Raw genomic sequence first — 21484 nt, 5'->3', positions numbered from 1 at the left:
TGACTGCGTAATGCATCGTTGATTCACTAGCCTAATAGGAATTTATCTATTTGAATCTTCATTTAATTAAAAAGTGGTGAAATTCTTAAAGAGACGCTAAAAAATGTTTCGATCTAAAAGAATGTTTTACAGCTATTAGCCATGAGGAATACCTACCTAGGTACCAACTTCAGAAATGTTTTTCAGATAGGGTACAATTAATATGATTGAACTGATTTGAATGGAATTTAGAGGCAAAGATAGACCATGAACTTTACGACCATGACAATAATTAGAAAGTCAGGAACTCAGGAGTATGGGAGGAAGGGAACCTATATGCATATAGATTAAAAGTTATTTTTTTGTAAATAAGCCTGGTTTTTTTTTTAATCTTTTATTAACAGGCTTTTACATTTATGTATGGCAGCCTGCCTGGATATTTGAATTAACGAACCTATCTACCTACCTAATTCCTAAGGTTCTGAATTCTATATACCTAGGTAGTAGGTACGTATAAGCTTAACCATCCATACTTCCTTATCTATAGGTAGGTACTAACAAACTTTCCATGCATTTTCATCTTTAAATATGCGGACTGCCGAAGGAGAACTGGAATCGAAACTGGATTAAGTAAGTTTCGTAAGAAGAAACGACTTTTAAGCGCGCTTTATTAGAAACTCGTTTTTAAAAATGCGTACCTATTTATACAGCTGTTGGTAATTTGATAAAATATGGGGATAATTATTAATATTTTATCACATTGAGTTCTGTATCTATATACTAGCTGATTATTATGTAGGTACCTAGTCTAGATTGCTGCTCCTACATAGCTTACGAGGTACCTACTCAACACGGGCTTTCGTAACATCTATCAGTATCATTAAAATTATTGTAATTTAATCATCATCATTATCAATCTATCTGGCCGTCCATTTTGGACATAGGTCTCTTGTAAAGACTTCCACACGCCATGATTTTGCGCCGCGGCCGCCGTCTGAATCCAGCGCAGCGGCTCCCAAGGCAAGGATGCGATTTCCGTTGCGGGGCTGCCATTCTAAGTACGAAAATTAATTAATTTCACACCTAAATTCAATTCCTATATTCCTATACAATCCTAGAGCTATTATGGTCCTTCACAGTCCTTCGCAGAGATGCAAATCATCTCTAAAAGCTGGGTTTGCTGTTCAATTACCTACTTAATTGGTTTTAAACTAAAATTACTAGCTTTATTACCCAAGAATTCGTCTCCAAGATTTCGATAAATCTTCTTTAAATGCATTTTACTCTTTTACGCTTCATTCAAGCCTGTACAAGTTAGGTTAGGTTTTACCTACTATTGTCGGATCTACCCTCTATACCCTACCCTTTGTGGTAGGCTTTGAAACTCCGACCTTTCGTTGTTGTGTCCGTTTCCTGACTCTTGCGCTATTGAGGCTTTAATTCCCATATGGACTCTTTCTTGGCTTGAAATAGGTACTAGTTTTACGTCCTTATCATGTGTCCAAGATGCAAGCTATTTCTGTACAGACAGAATCTCATCAAGATCGTTTCAGCGGTTGAAGAGTGAAAAGGTAACAGACAGAAAAAATAAGTTCCTACAATTTTGCATTATTGATATTCGTTTAAAATAGTAATGTTCATGTTCATTAGGAGTATTAGGACTGCCATAGCAAACCTTGTGCTTTTGAATAATGAATAGGGCTACCGGCTACCGTTCGTAATCTCCGCCTCACGTCTATTCGCCCTCTAATTGGCAATATATTGCACGAATGCTTGGCCACGCTTGGCCAAGTAATTTACTAGTGCAAGTGTAAGGAAACCTTTATGCCATAGACAATGTCAAATCTATGATGCAAATACCAACATTACGGATCAAATTATGACACTGTCATACTGTCATCAAGACTAAAAGTCGGCCATTTTGCAAGTTTTACGGCGACTATAACACGTGTTCTGTAGGTTATTTATTAAAATTATTGAGAAAATAGATTTTCAATAAATAGTGATCGCATCAGAAATAGAAAAATAACATTTTATATTTCAGGTTGCCGAAATGGCAGTAACAAAGCCCGCGGCCAAGAAAGGCCAACTTCACCAAAAGACTGGTAAAAAGGGAGTCAAAGGGGGTAAAATCCGCGGCAAGGGCCAGCGAAGGAAAATAAGCCTTAAATTCGCGATTGATTGCACACATCCAGCTGAAGACAGCATTCTGGAGGTGGGCAATTTCGAGAAATACTTGAAAGAACGTGTAAAGGTTGAGGGCAAAACAAATAACCTGGGCAATCACGTTGTCATCGCGAGGGATAAGACGAAAATCGTTATCAGTGCAGGTAACATATTTTAAAACGAGAGGTATTTATTGTTAAAACGAGTATCTAGACTCTGCTTAGTGGTTACCCCAGAAAGCTAAGAAAAATAATAATTATTCATCATAATGTTTATGCGCTGGTAAATGCTATATATTGTATGTAAAAGCCAGGTTTTACTGTTAATCAGTGAAATATTCGGTACAAAATTACTATCAGCCTGTGGATGTTCATTGTTGAACATAGACCTTCCCTAGTGTCACCACCACACCCTGTCCTCTCATCCCTTCCTCAGCCTTCCTCATCTAGCTGCTTACTGCCACCTTCTTTTCAGTCCATCATGCTGATATTATAACATATTTTTAGTTAACATTACATCTGGGATATTCCATCATAGTATCTAGGAATATTGCCTTGATGCTCCTGTTATTTTAATTCATGCAGGGTAACAGGGGGTAAATAATGCGGGTGATGGAGTTTATCTACATGATCTACTCAGAAATGAGGAAATCCGTAGGAGAACTAGAGTAACCGACATAGCTCAACGGGTTGCGAAGCTGAAGTGGCACTGGGCAGGACACATAGTTCGTAAAACCGATAGACGTTGAGGTCCCAAAGTGCTGGAATGGCGACCTCGAATCAGAAGACGCAGTGTTGGTAGACCCCCACTCGGTGGACGGACGTCATCAGACGAGTCGCAGGGAGCTGCTGGATTCAGCCTACAAGAGACCTATGTCCAGCAGTGGACATCTATCGGATGATGATGAGGGTAATAGGCTATCTTTTTTGATATGCCTAGACCTTTTGGAGTTAGGTTTTCAATCATGTCATGATCTCATTACTAGTTCGCAGTAGCAAGGTTCTATGGGCTGCATATTGTGCGCTTCTTACGAATTTCAGTGACATGTTACATGTTTACCTTTTCTTAAGTCGGACAAAGCAAAATACATAATCTGTCTTCACGAGGCTTTAATACAATTTTTTTTTTAAATTACAGACATTCCCTTCTCCAAGAGGTACTTGAAATACTTGACAAAGCGCTACCTCAAGAAGAACAACCTGCGTGACTGGCTGCGAGTGGTGGCGTCAGCGCACGACTCGTACGAGCTGCGCTACTTCAACATCAACGCGGACAGCGACAATGAGGACAATGAGGATTAGTCTGTTGCTAATAAATTAGTTTTACACTAAATGTAGCTTTTTATTTTGAAATTCAAGTAAACTGTTCTGCCAAGCGTAAAAGGCCTATCTGAAAAATTCAAAGTAAATTTTACAGGAGTAAATAGACATCATACTTTTTAGACTACAGGCTTAAATGTATTGTTTTGAGTAGGAAAATGCAATGACTTTCGCTTTGTAGAAGTTAGTATATGCAAAGTCAAAATAGGCACCTAAAAGACAAGTGTCAGGACCTCTACGCTTAGTAGGGCAGTATAGATTACCACAAACTTTGTGAATACTTGAGAGCTGGTGATGTATTAACTAGTACACGTATAGTTGGACTCGACCCCAGTTCTCAGTAGAAAGAGGCAGTGAGTGAAAGTAGAACGCGCGACAGGTGGAGATGGGAAATCGGGATGCCCTGCACACCTTCCTTATTTTATAAAACCTGAAAGTTCCCAACACTGGGGGAAATGTTTGTTTGGATCATGGCTTTGGGAGATAACAGGTAAAAAAATCTTACGAAAATATCAAAAAATTATACTTTGACGTAAGTTTTTTTACACTTATTATTACGTATCTCCCAAAGTCACCATGATACAAACAAACGTTCCTCTCAGTGTTGGGGGCAATACGCAGAGAAACTTTCAGCTTTTATAAAACAAGGAAGGTCTGGCAAGCGCTGGCTCTGAGGCATTACGTTAAATACAAGGTTTATAAAAACTAGATAAAGATCCATATTAAAAAACCATCCTATCAGTAAGAGAATTTCTACAGACCAGAACACCTATTAAGAAATTCTAGATTTCCAAAGTGCCTCTTGTCGGAAATCGAATCCCGAGTCGGGGCTTGCAACACTGCGCCAGAGGTCGTTTTGTACAGTTATAGATCACCACAAGTTCGCGAGCCATATCGGCGAGGTGATTATGTATCTCGCGATCATTGCTGACATGTTGCTGACTGTTGTCAAAAAACGTCCGGCTAGAGAGAGACAGCAATAGCTACGAAGCAAAACAAGAAGAGAGATAGCAAATGAACTGTCGCTACTGAAACGTTTTTGCGTCTTCTTATTTTGCTTTGTGGCTATTGCTGTCTCCCTCTAGCCGCTGTTACGTGTGACGTTTGACAGAAAATGATCGGGAGATTTACGCCTGTAGCGAGATACGTAATCACCCCGCCGATCACCGATACTCTCCCGAGGACGGGGTAGATTCTCCTGACATCACTGGCTTGAACCATTACATAAAAGGACAAGTACGAAAACGAGTGATATAGTAGGTACGTAATTTTTATTTAATTTGATTTTAACATTATGTACATAAATATAATAAAACAATTTCACTTAATAATTATTATTGGTATAAGTCGAAAAAAAGTTAAAACTTAATTTCTAATTTCATCTATAAAAAGATCTACTCTATAGATTCACCACCGCATCGCAAGTATTGTCTGGTGTTACTTCACATTAATTATTATCAAAATGCACTATTATTTAATCGAACTAAAAAAATTGACTCACACTGGCTCAACTTAATTTTTTAAACTGGTTTTATAGTTCTGGGTTCTAACCCTTTGCTTTAAGTACTGCCAGTTATTAAACACTACATTATAGTTTATACATAAATGGCTCATAAACAATACTGTTTTAAGAATTCATACACATTTTTAAATATGGTAATAAAAAACAAATGGTAAATTATTTGTCTATGGTACAATTAAAAAACTCGTTTACAAGACTACATTCTATATCAGTGCGGATAGGTTGGTGGTGTTCACTTTCCAAGGGCGATCTCCTTCATCCTGTTGAGAGCGGAGCCGGCTTTGAACCAGGCGATCTGTTGCTCGTTCAGTGAGTGGTTGAGCTTGATGCGTTCAGTTTTGCCGTCTTTGTGTTTGATCTCGCAGTCCACTTGCTGGAAATTTTTAAATTAAATTAGCCACATTCTCGCAAAAAAGAGAATTCTCATCGGGAAGTTAGTTTAAAATCAACTGCAAAATCACAAAATGTATACTGAACACACAAACAAACCAACTAACAAATAGAGAGATAAGATAGAGAGTTATATTGCATTGTCATTCAGTTTCATCTAAGTTCGGCCATTTTGAAATCGCCATCTTGGTTTTTATTATTTGTTGTTATCGCAATAGAAATGAACTTTCAACTCTCTACTCTCTACCTAATTACGGTTCATAAGATAGGTGCAGCCCGCGTCGGACGGACGGACAGCGGAGGCCTATTAGTAATAGGGTCCCGTTTGCACCCTTCGAGACCCTATTTCAAATAAAATAAATAAATAATTGATTGAAATAAATAAATTTTGATTTTGTTTTTCTGAGACAGAGAGACAAGAAAGCTAGTTAATACTGCACTGGCACCGATTCCGTTATCTTTCTCTAAAATAAATTTAGAGTATCTGCATCCTTTTCTTTTTAACAATGCTAAAAAGGGACAGAACATGAACTTTACATTTAAAGACTCTAAATTTTAGTGCACGCTACAAATTTAAACAGTAGGCTCGCGACTGTGCGCTAAAATCACGGGTATTACCATCTAAAAATTAAATTTAAAACTGTCAAACTGCGTCTGTCCTTTTCATATTACATTAGTACGAAGAGGATGCGAATACTCTAAAATTAGGTTGTGCTCAGAATCAGTACCAATGTCATCCAGTTCTAACCTATGTTTAAAATTGAAAGTTGCTAGCTGATCAACACAACCAAACAGACCGACGAGAAGGGGAGGGGGGGGGGGGGAGTGAGAGACGGGGGGGGGGGGGAGATAAAATACCTTTCCTGCCGCGAGGTCCTTAAGGCCGAGCAGGGTGATCTTGTCCGTAGGCTGGATCTTGTCGTAGTCGGCGGGGTTCGCGAACGTCAGCGGCAGCAGACCTTGCTTCTTCAGGTTGGTCTCGTGGATTCTGGCAAGTATTTGGGAAACATTACTTAGATATTAAAATTGAATTGCAGTTATGAGGCCATTTGACATTGACCAAGAAACAAGCAATATGTTTAAACTGGCAAAGGATTTGACAATGTCGCCAAGATGCCTGGGCTCCAAAGCAGCGTGCTCGCGGCTGAACGACGCACCAACGCACGCACTAGGCTTTGTCATTGACATACCACTGTGGCCAATTACCTGGCAAAGGACTTGGCAATGATGGCTCTGCGCCAAGATACCTGGGCTCCAAAGCAGCGTGCTTACGGCTGGAGCCTTCACTGTAGTTTTCATCGCCGACAACGCACCAACACACGCCCTTGGCTTTGACATACCACTGTGGCCAATTACCTGGCAAAGGACTTGACAATAATGGCCCTGCCGCCAAGATGCCTGGGTTCCAAAGCAGCGTGCTCGCGGCTGGAGCCTCGACTGTAGTTTTTATTGCCGACAACGCACCAACACACGCCCTTGGCTTTGACATACCACTGTGGCCAATTACCTGGCAAAGGACTTGACAATGATGGCCCTGCCGCCAAGATGCCTGGGTTCCAAAGCGGCGTGCTCGCGGCTGGAGCCTTCACCGTAGTTCTCATCGCCAACGACGCACCAACGCACGCCCTTGGCCTTGTACGCACGAGCGGTGGCAGGGACAGGGCCCCATTCGCCAGACAATTGGTTCTTAACTTTGTTGAGTTCTCCGTTTTCAGCATTGGTGGCGCTGTGAACAAAAAAAAGATTAGGATTTGTGATAATTTCAAACGAGAAAAATATTTTCTAGCAAGCAGACATCTTCTGAGTTCTGAAACATTGCTAGCATCCTATTGAACTTAGTTTTTTTTACAAAAAAACAAAACAAAAATTAGGACTGTGACGACCAAGTCGGGCGTACAAATAAAGATGTATAGTGAGTGAAGAATATAAATTACAATTTCATTGACTACACAATTTTGCAGGCGAGCTGTTTAAATTTCAGATACGACTAGCACAAAAATAGTAGATAATTTAAATACAGTTTAAACCCAGTGGCGTGTACAGAAGTTCAAGCCAGGGTATGCATTTAGGTATGAACTTATTTTACGGCAGGTTATAATGAAAAATAAGCATTGATTTATTACAATGAGGGTAAGCAGTGCGTTTATGCTTCTATGAGCTGCACGCCACTGTTTAAACCTGACCACAACTCTTAACAAGATGCTCAACTACATATATTGAAACTGTCTACTGTTCACTGCTAGGCATATCTAAACACATCCCTCCTGTAAAGTATACATTTCTGTAGTTAGTGCAATTGTGAAGTAACTAAGCCATCAATATCAGAAGTGGGATTGACCTCATTTTCTTATTGACTTTCTTTTGTAAGAATTTGCTTATGTGGATGGTTAAAATGAATGCATACACGGATGATAGTCTGTGACAAGGGGGTCAGTCTCTTTCCGGTTGTGCAGTAATATTATGTATTGTAAATATTATGTATTGTAGGGTAGGTATAAAGGTGCACACTCACGTGAGGAACATATTGTTGGAGATGTTGTCGAGGTGGCCGCGGTACTTGAGCCAGGGCCCGGCGGCGGAGATGTGGTCGGTGGTGCACTTGCCCTTCACTTTGATGAGGATGGTCATGTCGGTCAGGTCCTTGCCGTCCCACTTGTCGAAGGGCTCCAGGAGTTGGAGACGGTCCGATGTGGGAGATACGTCGACTTGCACCTCTGCGACAATGGGAAGATATTTATGTATAATCCGCGACAGCTCGAGATGGCGAGCCGGGTATGAGGCGAGGGAACGCCCCGCACACCCGCACGTCATCCGCGTTTGCCCGCACCGGGTTAGCACGGGGGCTATGCGGGTGTGCGGGACGTTTCCTCCTCGATTGCCATCTCGACCTGTAGAGTACTATTAACTATATATAGTACAGTGATCGTAAAACAAGTATTCCAATCTGAACACGAGAGTTTTGACTGAGCCGTGTACAAAAACAGATCACAGCTTGTCTATTTAATTTTTATAAAGATTTGAGTACTTCATATTAATTTCAGCTTGATACCTTCACACCTTCCTGAGAGAAAGGATCTTGTTAGACAGACAGTTAACGAAGTGATCCTATAAGGGTTTCTTTTTCCCTTGCAGGTACGGAACTCTATTAACAATGGACTCACTGGATCCGTCAGCGGGCGGGTGTTCGTACGTGTCCTGGCCGGGGTCGAAGCCTTTGGCGGGCAACTCGTCAGCGAACGGGTCGGACAGCTTGAACTTCTTGCCGTCCTTGCCTGTCAGCTCATCCGTTACGGGGTTGAAGTCCAGGTGACCTGTTGATAATACCATACTGGTAATGTATGTGAAACTTTGAAGAGGTATAGACCTCCATTACCATTTCAAATTACCTTCAAAACAATTGCCAAGACACGGGTGTGTTTTGTTTTGCGCTTATAGCTCCATTTCAAGTTAGAAAAATTCTTGGATCTAGTTTTGGAGAAACAAAATCTATTTAGAAACACTAAAGGAGATTCTTTGAATTTTATTTAGCAACTTAATTTCCTGTAAGGGGCTCCTGGAAAACCTGCGGCTATTCTCGAAAATTGATCGCGAAACTATTATTATTAAATGACATATTATTGCATGTGCATTTTAAAAATCATTAAATTCTCGCATCTGTTTTAGGCGTCATTTAGACAGAAGAGGCGTAACGGTAAAGGCGCGGCGTAGGGGCAGCGCAGATAAAGATGCCGCTTCAAACGTTATTCATACAAAGCGACGCGTCGTGAATTATATTACTCAAGGGCCCGGCGCAGGCTGCGCTTCGCCACCTGCCTTATTTAGGGCTTACTGTCAGTCATTTTATACGTGCAGTCTGTGGACAGACTACACGCAGCGGACCTACAGTGCCCTGCGCGTTCAATACAACAATGTGCTGAGAGCGGTGTTGATGAAGCCTCGACACTGCAGTGCGTCGGCAATGTTTGCGGATGCTCGCGTGGATGATTTCTACGCGATCATGCGCAAGCGTGCTGCGTCCATGATGAGCAGGCTATTGAGTAGTACCGACACTCTCCTCAGCGCATGGGTCATGAAACTAGAAGGCTCCCAAGAGCTTTGTGAATAGTTTTTTATAATTAGTTTTTAGTTAAATAGGCTTAGTTGTTAAGTTAAGCTAGTAATAAGTACTAACATAGGTTAAGTAATTTGATTGTTTTTTGTACTAACACACAATTATTATGGGTTGATACGCCTGCAATAAAAGTTTATTATTATTATTCGCTCCTCGTCTTCACCGCGCTTTTGCCTTGCGCCGCATCTTTGTAAATCGCACCTAAGTTTTCTATAAGTTATACTTTTACGGTAAAAACTTACTAGTTAAGGACGGTGCGAGGGCTGATGACGCGGTATCCGTAAAGTTTGTGTGACATTATGATCATATTGATAAGGATTCCTATTTTATCTATATTTTACAGAAAGAACACTAATCATCTTACCAGATAGAGACAGTGCGGTGACGAGTTCAGGGCTGGTGACGAAGCAGTGCGTGGCGGGGTTCGCGTCGTTGCGTCCCGTGAAGTTGCGGTTGTATGACGTCACGATCGTGTTCTTTTCGCCCTTCTTCACGTCCTTACGGTCCCATTGGCCGATGCAAGGTCCACACGCGTTTGCGAGTACCTAAAATGTTAAATTTTTTGAAATTTTTCGTCACATTTTTTTTCTCAAATCGACAATTCGTTTTGAATTTTTTTTAAACTCTATAACAATGAATTCAATGAGAAGTATACAAATTTGACAAGGCTAAATGATGAGCAATTAAAGAATTCAAGGGTGAGGCGCAGTACCGGAATCTACAAATTTCGTTAGGATGTAGGTAAGCGCGTTTGTACTTAAACACTCAAGTGTTACATTACATTTTGTTTGATATTAGTAGAGTCAGAAAAAGAAGGTTTAAGTAAGTTGTACTTACAGTTCCGCCGAAATCGCGAAGAGTTTGTGCGATGCCGTCGCGTTCGATGGTGGCGCGAACTTGCTCCGAGCCGGGGGTCACGTTGAAGGGGATCTTAGACTTCACGCCGTGCTTGAGTGCCTGCAATACAGTTTAACATTAGCGGCTTTTTTTATTAAAAAGAGCAACTGCTAAGCTATTTCCAAGTATCTTCCCTGTCAATTTCTGGTTACAAAATCGGTGGCACAGTCTTGACTTGTCATACTTTTTTATACATGGCATAATCTTGTACATCAAATATTTGAAAAGAGCACCCGCCGAGTTTCTTCTTATTTTTATTATATTTTTATTATAAGAGTGTATGAAAGCATATATGGAATGATTTGTCTAATAATAATATGGTCTTTTGATAACGTAAACTTATTGAAAAATGCTATTACAATGTAAAGGATTATTTGAATGATAAGAAAGCTTGGGAATGAGTTGCTTAACAGATTTGTGTTAGTTCTAAGTGATTTTGTAAAGTGGTGATAATAAAAAGAATACCCGGCTGAGTTTGTTGTGGGCTCTTCTCAGACCTGGGCGCGTTTGGAACCCTCGTAGCTTTAGTTCTAAGTACGTATTAGTTATCACCACTATATCATATTATCAACTTACAAATAAAAATTTATGACAAACAGGAAGCGTAAAATTTTACCAATTCTGAATAAATAATTTGAGTTTTGAGTTTGATATTTAATTATGAGTACGAAATGTGTTGGCGTACTCATTAATGATACAAATCTAGCAAATGAAAATATGGTAAGAATATTTTAGAACTTAGAAGAAATTCTGTTATATTTGGAATCAGCAAAACTTAATAAAGCTGTACCGATTTATGTAATCGGTACAGCTTTATTAAGTTTTGCCAACGGCCAACTCAAGTTTGCTATGAAATCAGTAAGATTTGTAGAATATTGTTAATAGTAGATTATTCCACATAGGGCTAATTCCTATCCTCGTTGTTCTTGGGATCCGGCGGGGTGTTTACGTAAAACGTTGCAGTAGCCACAGCAACGGGACAGCAGTAGCAATCTGACAGTTCATTTTCTTATTTTCCTTTGTGACTATTGCTGTCTCTCTTTAGCCGGACGTTTGAGAGCAATGATCGCGAGATTTACGCCTGTCGCGAGATACGTAATCACCCCCCGGGATGGATCTTAAGCGCAACAAGGGATCTTAGTGTAACTCCCGAGCGTAACGAGAGTGTTACAGTGTGCGGGGTTTGGGGCGCCCAAGACGAAGACAGCATTACCCCTGCGTTGAACACTCTACTTTTCACACCTCGCGAGACACAACAAAGTTTGCTTACTTCTTTAACAATACTGGCGCAGCGACCCATGTCCTCGTATGAGGAGTTGGTGCAGGATCCGATGAGACCGACGCGGATGTCCATGGGCCAGTCGTTCTTCTTGGCCGCTTCGCCGAGCTTCGAGATGGGGTTGGCCAGATCTGGCGTGAAGGGACCGTTGACGTGAGGCTCAAGGGTTGAGAGGTCGATTTCGATGAGCTAGAAATAAATCATTGCAACATTGTTAACATTGATATCGTAACATGCTGCGGTGATAATTTTGTGGTTAAGACGTCAGCCTCCGATTCAGGAGATCCAGGTTCCGACCCCGGGCATGCACTTCTAACTGTAACATACTACTAACATTCCCTTTTCCTCTCTAGGAGTAGGTACGACAATAGTGCAACGGGTGGGGTTTGAACCGGCGACCTTTCGAATTTCAGTCCACACCTTTAACCGTTGAGGCTATTGGGATTGTTTCGTCCGCGTGGACTACACAAATTTCAAACTCCTATTTCACCCTCTTAAAGGTTGAATTTTTAAAAATCCTTTCTTAGCGGCTGTCTATGTCATAATAGCTCTGCATGCCAAATTTCAGCCCGATCCGTCTAGTAGTTTGAGCTGTGCGTTGATAGATCAGTCAGTCAGTCTTTTCGAATCGGCGCGGTAGAGTCCCAGACGTAGCATAGTTGTCCTACATGATTTTTTTTTTTAATTAAAAGGGATCAGCATAATTACCTGGTCATAGGGCGCTTTGGGGTCGGGCGTGAGCAGATGCTTGTTGGCGTTGGCCGCGTTGGCGATGTCCTGGCGCCCCGTTGACTTCAAGTAGGCGGCCATGCGCGAGTTGAAGGGGAACACCTGTAAAGTACACCATGGTAAGCTTCATAACCACTAACAGTCAGTTGCAGTATAAGTACCCAGAACTGCTCAGATTTTTTCCCCTTACGCTTATAGGATTTTTTATGCATTAAAAAAATTATTCCTAAGAAATGATTAGGAACAATATTAACTAGGGGATTTTGGGAAAGTGGACTTTGTTGCAAGTGCTTTTGTTCAAAAAATATATACAGGGTTAAATAACAAATATCAGAAAACTCTCGGTACGTAATTGTTATCATTAAATGGTAAATTAAACCTGACTATTCATAAGCACTTTTAAAAAGTTTACATGAATAAAAAAACATTCTATTCTATTCTATTCTATTCTAAAACTTTTGTTTAACTCGATATTTTGTGAAATATCGAATATTCAATTTTTTACATAGATTCTCTCCTTGTAACTACTCTGTAACATCATGCGTGTGGTCGTGTATTTGGATTCACAGTGTAACATAACATTAAAAACTGATTAAAAAAATATACTATTGGATACTAGCTGATGTCCGCGACTTGTCAGCGTGGCTTTAGGTTTATAAAAATCCCGTGGCACTCTTTGAAAAATCAACAAACAAAGACACTTTCGCATTTATAGTATGGGTAGTGATCTACTCACGCTAGTAGTAGCGCCGATTTCGGCGCCCATGTTGCAGATGGTGGCCATGCCAGTACAGGAGATGGAGTCCACACCAGGGCCGTGGTACTCCACAATGGCGCCAGTACCGCCCTTCACTGTGAGGATACCAGCCACCTTGAGGATCACGTCCTTAGGACTCGTCCAGCCTTTGAGTTGACCTGGGGACAAAGGAACTGGCCTGAAAAACTGGAATTTTTGAGGATATTTTAAATCGAAATCAAGATCTAATAACTGTTCAAGCATCAGAACAAGCATATCTCTTATGCTAGGTTCCATAGTCATGCTAGTTGCTGAAAACGTAGAGTAGTGTTTTTTAGAGTTTTTTAGAGTAGCCTCCGCTGTCCTTCCGTCCGTCCGTCCGTCCATCCGAAAATGAAAAAGTGCTACTCTGCTAAGACTCATAATGATTTTAAAATGCCTCTGCAATGAGGTATACAAAAAAAACAGCTAAGATAGCTTTCGTCCACATTAAGGATGAGATCTATAGAGCACACTCTGACTTTGCTTAGACTTAAGACAGAGTTAAAACAAGAGAGATATATATCCTTACATAAATCTGTCTCGTTTTAACTCAATCTTAGGTCTGAGCAAAGTCAAAGTGGGCTCTCAAGATCTCAGCCTTAGTGTATGTGAATGTCTGGTATTCTCCCATCACAAGTAATACCAAAACCTTTTTTGCCGCATAATTCGGGGATGCCTTTAAAGCCGGTTTCTTTACTCATCACTTTTATTTCTTTCGTATCTGTTGAATTCTATATTAGGTAATAACTAATAACATTATCCTAGATTGGCGTCAATGAAGATGAATTGTGTGATACGATACGCGCACTATCAAATGACGTGTGAGACCGCTTCATAATAATTACGACCTTCAAGTTTATACATACTGGATAATATGACTTCTAACAAATAAACCCAATGTGGTTTCAGCGGAAATAGTAATAAAAAAAATACTCAGTAAAAATGCGCAAGTAGCGTGAGTTATCAAATCAAGACCAGATAAGTTAATATTCTTGACACGGTGAAATGCTTTACTCAGTAAACATCTGTAATTAAGTCAATATGATAACAATTCGAAATAGTAACAAACACTTAGTAAAAGAAATCATATATCTGTACCTATAGTTATATAAAATTCAAAGTCCTGACTGACTGACTTAAATGTATATCAACGCACAACAGTGTGTAATGTGTTTTTTTTTGTAAAGAGTGGGTATCCAATAAGAAAGGATTTTTCGAAATTCCAACTTAGGTAAGTTGCTTAAATGGGGGTTTGAAATTTATGTAGTTCATGCGGAAGAAGTCGCGAGCATAAGCTAGTATTGCCTACATATAAAAAATAAACTGGCACTTGGTTGACTGACATACCAACCTACAACTTAAACCGCTTGGCTCTAGAAACTTATAGTTACAAGCAGACCCAAAGCAAGAAGGATCTTCATAAAATCCAACTGAAGGAAACCAGGGTGTGTCATACATCAGTACCCCCATTATAAATGCGAAAGTGTGTTTGTTTATTGGTTTGTCCTTCAATCACGTCGCAACAGAACAACGGATCGACGTGATTTTTTGCGTGGGTATAGTTTAAGACCTGGAGAGTGACATAGGCTACTTTTTATCACGGAAAATCAAAGAGTTCCCACGGGATTTTTAAAAACCCAAATCCACGCGTACGAAGTCGCGGGCCTCAGCTAGTTTTCTAATAAATCTATCATGATCATTATCAACCGATAGACCTCCACAGCTGGACATAGATACAGGGTGGGCAGCCTGTTGAGCTATGTCGATTATTCTGGTTCTACATATCTCCTCATTTCTGATTTGATTACGTAGAAAAACTCCAAGCATATCCAATAAATCTATACACATGTTTAATATAATTAATGATTTAATAAGTCACATTATAGTTTATTATGATTAATTTAAGTAATTATTGATGTCTATCTCCTATGCAGTTGAGTCGATTAACCTCAGAGATCAATATTATCATAATATTATGCACAGACATAATATCTATATCAGATCGTATTACACGAACAAGGTATTTTTATAATAGCAGGGATAAAATATGTTTCCACTAATTATAAAAAATAGAATAATAAAAATAAATGAGACAGTCCAAGTGGATCTTAAGAATAAAATTATGACTTAGGTATAAGTCACGCAAATTGCTATTGCGCTGGAACCATGTCTCATCAACATCGAAATGACGTCTTTTTGACGTCATTTGACCTATATTTAAGTAAAAATATACAATCAGCTCGAAACTTCAGTCAATGGCGGCCACGCGCATTAGCAATTTGCGGGAATTAATAAAAGTTGGGGTTACTACTATCGCAATAATTGTGATTGGCTGTATTTATAGTATTATTGCTGTAGCTTTGCATTTGAGAGCGTCAACCAATCAGAGATGATTGCTATGGTCATAGGCTGTGTTGAACAGGTGGCAGGTCAGGCAGACAACAAAGTGATCCTATAAGGGTTCCGTTTTACTTTGGAGGTACGGAACCCTAAAAATATGAGTTAATAACTCAAGTTTGGATATATTTTATCAGCTGGTGCTGATAGTGGTTGAACCTTTTGATCTCTATAATTTAAACGAAAGTGATGCGTAACAGCTATCAATGTATATAGATTTTGGCGTGCGGCCACGCAAAAATACCTATCTATTTTTAATTCTAAGCAAGTTATGTATGCAACAGGCGCAACTGAGTGATATTAATGCAATTTAACTTCTAGGTTCTTGTAATAACGTTTATATTTCTTTGCTATCTGTTATCATTTGGTCAAAAAGATGTAACTATTTGGCATTCGTTCGTTTTGTTTATCAATGAATTGCGTATCGGTGAAAGTTATCAATTTCAATTATTTTTATCAACATTTCATCTAACTTGAGATTATGCCTAAAATATTCTTTGTGATTTCTGATTACAGACATCTCGTAATCTTGTAAATACGCACAAGATTTTATACAGCCTCATTTCCATTGCAGACCGCTAAGGTGCGGTACACACTGACAACGTTCTTATTTTATAGAGGTACTAGTTGAAACCCGCGACTTCGTCCGCGTGGATTTAGGTTTTTGAAAATCCTGTGGGAACTCTTCAATTTTCCGGGATAAAAAGTAGCCTATGTCCTTCCCCGGGATGCAAACTATCTCTGTACCAAATTGCGTTAAAATCGGTTGAACGGTTGAGCTGTGAAAAGCTAGCAGACAGACAGACACACTTTCGCATTTATAATATTTTATAGAGGTATCTGATCTGGTCATTTCTTGTGGTTGCGAGGTACCTCTTTGATTTTCCGGGATAAAAGTAACCTATGTTACTCTCCAGGTTTTGAACTATGTCCATGCAAAAAATCTTGTCAATCCGTTTAAAAATCCGTTGCGACGTGATTGAAGGACAAACCAAAAAACAAACACTTTCGCATTTATAATATGAGTAGTGATAATTATTAAAAACATCTAGCAAAATCGATGTACTCGAATTGTATAGTACGCGACAGGTCAACATTGCAATCGGGGTGGGGACGCCCCGCACACCCGCACAGCCTCCGCGTCTCCCCGCCTTATACCCTGATTGCCATGTCAACCTGTCGCGAACTATATACAAACAAGAGAATTCGAATCTTTAAATTAAAATGTTTGATACAGTAAATATAAGAACTGGATGTTTGATACAATTGGAAATTGTAAAAAAAGAATTGGAATTGCAATACATAGAAAATTTAAAAAAATTATAGGTATATTTTGACAAAAAAAATAACATACCAGTTAGTTTAACGCCAATAACCTTCGGGCACTTCAATTCCCAGGGGATGTCGGCCATTACGTCTACGGCGTCCGCGCCACCGACACCTGTGAATAAATACATTACCGTAAAATCTCCAGTTTCAAAAGAGCCAAAAAACTGATATTATTGTATTCATAACCCCATATAATATTTAAAAAAATCTAAAACTATATTTGTGTTGTACATAATCTTAAAACTAAATTGACAGGTTTAAATGCAGTGTTATTCCTTTGCGCATGGAGCATCATTATGAAAGAGATAGCAAGACATGTAGAATTCCAAATCATTTAAAAACAATACACAATAGAAGAGTAATATGCATAGCCTTTTTCAAGCACAACAGTTGTAATTAATGAAATAAAACGTGCATGTCTTGTCGCGTCGCCAGTGTGGTCTAGCCCTTATTATATTTACACTTAAAGATAGTGAAGTATAAACAATCTCACCAATGCAAAGTCCGCCAAGACCCCCTCCATTAGGTGTGTGGGAGTCAGTACCAATCATTAGGAGACCAGGGAAAGCATAGTTTTCTAAGATGATCTGATGGATGATGCCTGAGCCTGGTTTCCAGAAACCAACACCATATTTAGCACCAGCGGTTTCCAAGAACTTGTATACTTCCTTGTTGATATCCTGATGAAAAATAAAGTAGTTTAGATGATAGATTGCAACTTTCAGGATAGCTTTAATACTGAAGTGAGAGTTTGAGATAATATTTCTTTTTGGGAAAGTACATATACAACTTACGAAATCATTCCTAAGTTGCCTCAAAAAACTAAACAAGTCGGTTTTCGCCAATTACGTCTATGTAGTACTACACATAAGATGGTTCATTTCAAATAAAATATATTTTATTTTACAGCGAAACCGTGATAATATAACTGAAATACCTTTAGAACTTACGAACTTACTTACTTTAAAACTTTAGAACGACGACGAAAGCGCCGGAAAAAGCGCGTCACTTGTATTGTGCGTTATTTGTACAAGTTTCGCGGTAATTTTCAAACCCGCAAAACATAGGGTCAATCGGGGGCTACGACGTGGCACGTATCTACGCAACGTTCGCTGACCTCTAGCGTCATTCAGATGTTTTGTTTTATTTGCAATAGCTTACGAACTTTAAAAAATACAGTAATTTTATTTTTAAAAAATCGCGTTTTTTCATGTGGTACATTATAATATGTAATCATCAGCACTATCACCTGTCTTCGTTTTTGCTAGCGTTCTAATTACACCCTGTATAGAGTAATAGTGTATCCATTTACCTTAGCTCTCGCCAAATCCTTTTCACCGCCAGTCTGAGCCTCAATCAAATGATCACAGTGGATAGTGGAAGGTACAGCCACCGTTGGCAGGCCTGATGAGATGAACTGTAACATGGCCATCTGAGCTGTCGCGTCCTGCATGGCCACTCTATCTGGACGTAGCCTAAGGTAACTGGTGCCTCTCTCCATTTCCTATGTAAAGAATAAATAGGTAGGATTTTTGCTAACGGTATGCCAAATTTTGGCCCTATCCGTCCAGTAGTTTGAGCTGGGCGTTGATAGATCAGTCGGTCACCTTTTCCATTTAAATATTTAGATGTGAAAGTGTGTTTGTGGTTTATATTTCAACTATGAGGCAACAGAATAATAGATCATGATTTTAGCACACATAATTGTTAAAGTTCTGGAGAATAACACAGGCTACTTTTAACCTGGGAAATCAAGGAGTTCACACACAATTTTTATAAACCTAAACCCACACAGACAAGATACGTTATTTCCAATGAAAACTACTGTTGTTGGAATTTTTTTAAATTATATATATTTTTAATTATATAAAAAATTTTATAAATCATCCATACTAGTAATAAAATGCAAAGGTATGTCTCTCTGTCTGTTATCTTTCAACAGCATATCCACTTAAATGATTTTAATGAAATTTTGCAGTGATAGCTTGCATTCTATAGATAGACATAGGCTAATTTTTACCCTGGTAAATCAAGAATTAAGATTTAACAACTAAATGTCCCAGGCATCATCTAGTTCTTCTACATTGAAAGTCCTAAATAGTGCTTTAGTGACCCTAATAAACCTTATAAATAATCACATAAATAATTTAGAATAAGTACTAGCATGTACTGCCTGCCAATCCACACTTGGCCAGCATAGCAGACTGTGGCCAAATACCTCTCAATCTGAGAGGAGACCCACATTCAGTAGTGAGCTATCAGCTAGCAGTGGGATGATGACAATGTACTCCAAAAAGTTAACATATTCTGGATACTTTATTTGGCTACAAAACCAGTTTTATAATGTTATGCAACTTTTAATATTTCTAGCTCAGGTTAATGTAAATTGTTTGAGCGATAAATATGCTAATAATCCATATAAACATAAGTGGCCTTCTATCACAAGAATAACTTTAAATTGGATGTTTGGATTTGGATGCAAGTGAGTGTGAATACGTTTTTAAAAATCCCACAGGAACTAATTATAAATAAATAAATAAATAATAAATAAATCTTCATTTGTTCCAATTACAATTATTGCTTAAAATTGCCCTCGACCCCCAAACTAGGTAAACCTGTGTCATGAGTATAAGCTTCATTATAGCGTGAAGGTGCAACAAACATCCAAACTTTCATAATATTATTAGGATTAGGATTTTAAATTATAAAAAAACAATATTTTATAATATAACTAGCTTATGCTCGCGACTTCGTCCGCGTAGACTACACAAATTTCAAACCTTTATTTCACCCCCTTAGGGGTTAAATTTTCAAAAATCCTTTCTTAGCGGATGCCTACGTCGTAATAGCTATCTGCATGCCAAATTTCAGCCCGATCCGTCCAGTAGTTTGAGCTGTGCGTTGATAGATCAGTCAGTCAGTCAGTCAGTCAGTCAATCACCTTTTCCTTTTATATATTTAGAAGTATTATATAAAAAAATTAAGCAAAAAATTATTGGAAATAATATCATTATAGTAGGTACTCACCTGTACTTTGGGATCATCCAAGTGGGAATACAGAACTTTCTCGGACAAGGTCATATCACGGCCTAACCTTTTCTTGACAACTTCCAAAGTCTTGGTCAACTTGTCGTACGGCAAAGGAGCTTTGTCGAACTTTGACATGGCGACCTAAAACACATCGCGGCTGCATTATAACACGAAAATAGCGGTCACAATTCGTAATTTTCGACTTGACATTGATTACATAACAATGTTGAAAAATCACTGAAAACACTTGAAAATTTCACTTTTTATGCCGTTTTGCAGTACCTGGGCCGCCGCGGCGGTGAGTGGTGACACGCTGAAGCATCTTTGTTGGATTTCCACGAGTGCTATCCTTGTCCTGCTACCCTGAAAGATAATACTCCTGTAAACGGACATTGACCCCATGAAATCTTCTCAGATTAAGAAGCCCCAGACAAAACCCGTAGTAAACGAGATCCGGTTACTCATAAATAACCCAGACTGAATACGATACTATAAAATGTTTATTTTATAGTATCGTATTCTGACCTACTCATTCATTTGCGTTATCGGTAATTTTGCAATAATGATAAGACCGTAAACAAATAATTATCATATTGCGGATTTATAAACGGGCTATTAGTGAATTTTCTTGAAATTAACTACACGTGGATATTAACGAATTTAAATAGAACTTACTTGGCCATGCAAAACTCTCATACAGTGAGCCATGGTTGCGGGACCTCTGTATAACAATATAAATTTAATAATAAAATCTGTTAATTAAGTAAATATAGGCAACATGGATATCACTAAACTGTCGCCGTTTTATTTGCAACGCAGTTCTTTTTTTATATTATAAAAATTAAAACGACGACAACGCACTCACACTTCCACCGCTTCAGCGGAATTTTTGGCAGATTGATTTGGAAAATTGGCTTTTGACTTTTGACAGATTTGGCAGTTGTCTCGTGATATAATGTTGTCAGCGTCTACTATTTTACCTAAATAAATGTAAGAATATTTTGTTTATAAAATATTATTTAACCAGATTTAACATTGAATTGTTATTTTAAGTAAAAAGTTTAGACAAATAAAATTATCGTGCTTACCGCAAATAAAATAATGTCAACTGCTACGACTGCAACTGTCAAAATTATTTTTATGTAGGCAATTATACAAAAAGTTTTCAATAAGCTGAATTTTGAATTTTGATGTTCTGAATCTCAATTTATATTAAACTAGATATTCCATTTTGTTTTGCAAGTGTCCTCACTTTTCAAATGGTCTCCGGGTAAGCATTAATATTCAGTGTAGCAACATTGGTACATCCACAGATGCCAACGTAAGTATGCTTTTAAATTATATGACTAATATTTTGGTTATTCATTTTATACAGTTTCATTTCCTTGATAACAAAATGGTGAAAGTGTGTGTTTGTGTGAAAGTACTTTAATAATAAATTAAATATAAATATACATAGTTTAATTTGATTTCACAATGATTGCTCGAAGTTGTCAACAAGACAAATGACATTGACAACTGACTTTTGTCACGTAATGTGACCATACTATTTTTAATC

The 21484-nt window shown here is 38.7% G+C and overlaps 2 protein-coding genes across 2 annotated transcripts; one reads left to right on the top strand and one right to left on the bottom strand.

The window, feature by feature from the left end:
• The first annotated feature begins 1824 nt into the window (after positions 1-1824).
• LOC117987909 (large ribosomal subunit protein eL22-like) lies at positions 1825-3477 on the top strand. Its single transcript, XM_034974981.2, has 3 exons — positions 1825-1934; positions 2024-2309; positions 3283-3477. The coding sequence occupies exons 2-3, from the start codon at positions 2033-2035 to the stop codon at positions 3444-3446; spliced, it is 441 nt and encodes a 146-aa protein (XP_034830872.1). The 5' UTR covers positions 1825-1934; positions 2024-2032; the 3' UTR covers positions 3447-3477.
• Positions 3478-4720: 1243 nt separating this feature from the next.
• LOC117987907 (aconitate hydratase, mitochondrial-like) lies at positions 4721-20841 on the bottom strand. Its single transcript, XM_034974979.2, has 17 exons — positions 20794-20841; positions 20602-20647; positions 20209-20289; positions 19924-20067; positions 18209-18400; positions 17390-17576; positions 16922-17008; positions 13129-13307; positions 12372-12494; positions 11655-11852; positions 10325-10444; positions 9852-10032; positions 8538-8687; positions 7889-8090; positions 6884-7102; positions 6235-6364; positions 4721-5359 (listed from the first exon to the last, which is right to left on the bottom strand). Exons 2-17 carry the CDS (start codon positions 20632-20634, stop codon positions 5219-5221), a joined length of 2367 nt encoding a protein of 788 aa, XP_034830870.1. The 5' UTR covers positions 20635-20647; positions 20794-20841; the 3' UTR covers positions 4721-5218.
• Positions 20842-21484: the final 643 nt, after the last annotated feature.

The sequence above is a fragment of the Maniola hyperantus genome, chromosome 13, assembly GCF_902806685.2.
Source record: "Maniola hyperantus chromosome 13, iAphHyp1.2, whole genome shotgun sequence".
NCBI lineage: Eukaryota > Metazoa > Arthropoda > Insecta > Lepidoptera > Nymphalidae > Maniola > Maniola hyperantus.
The sequence above is the reverse complement of the archived record's forward strand: the minus strand, read 5'-3'. Positions and strand labels throughout refer to the sequence as shown.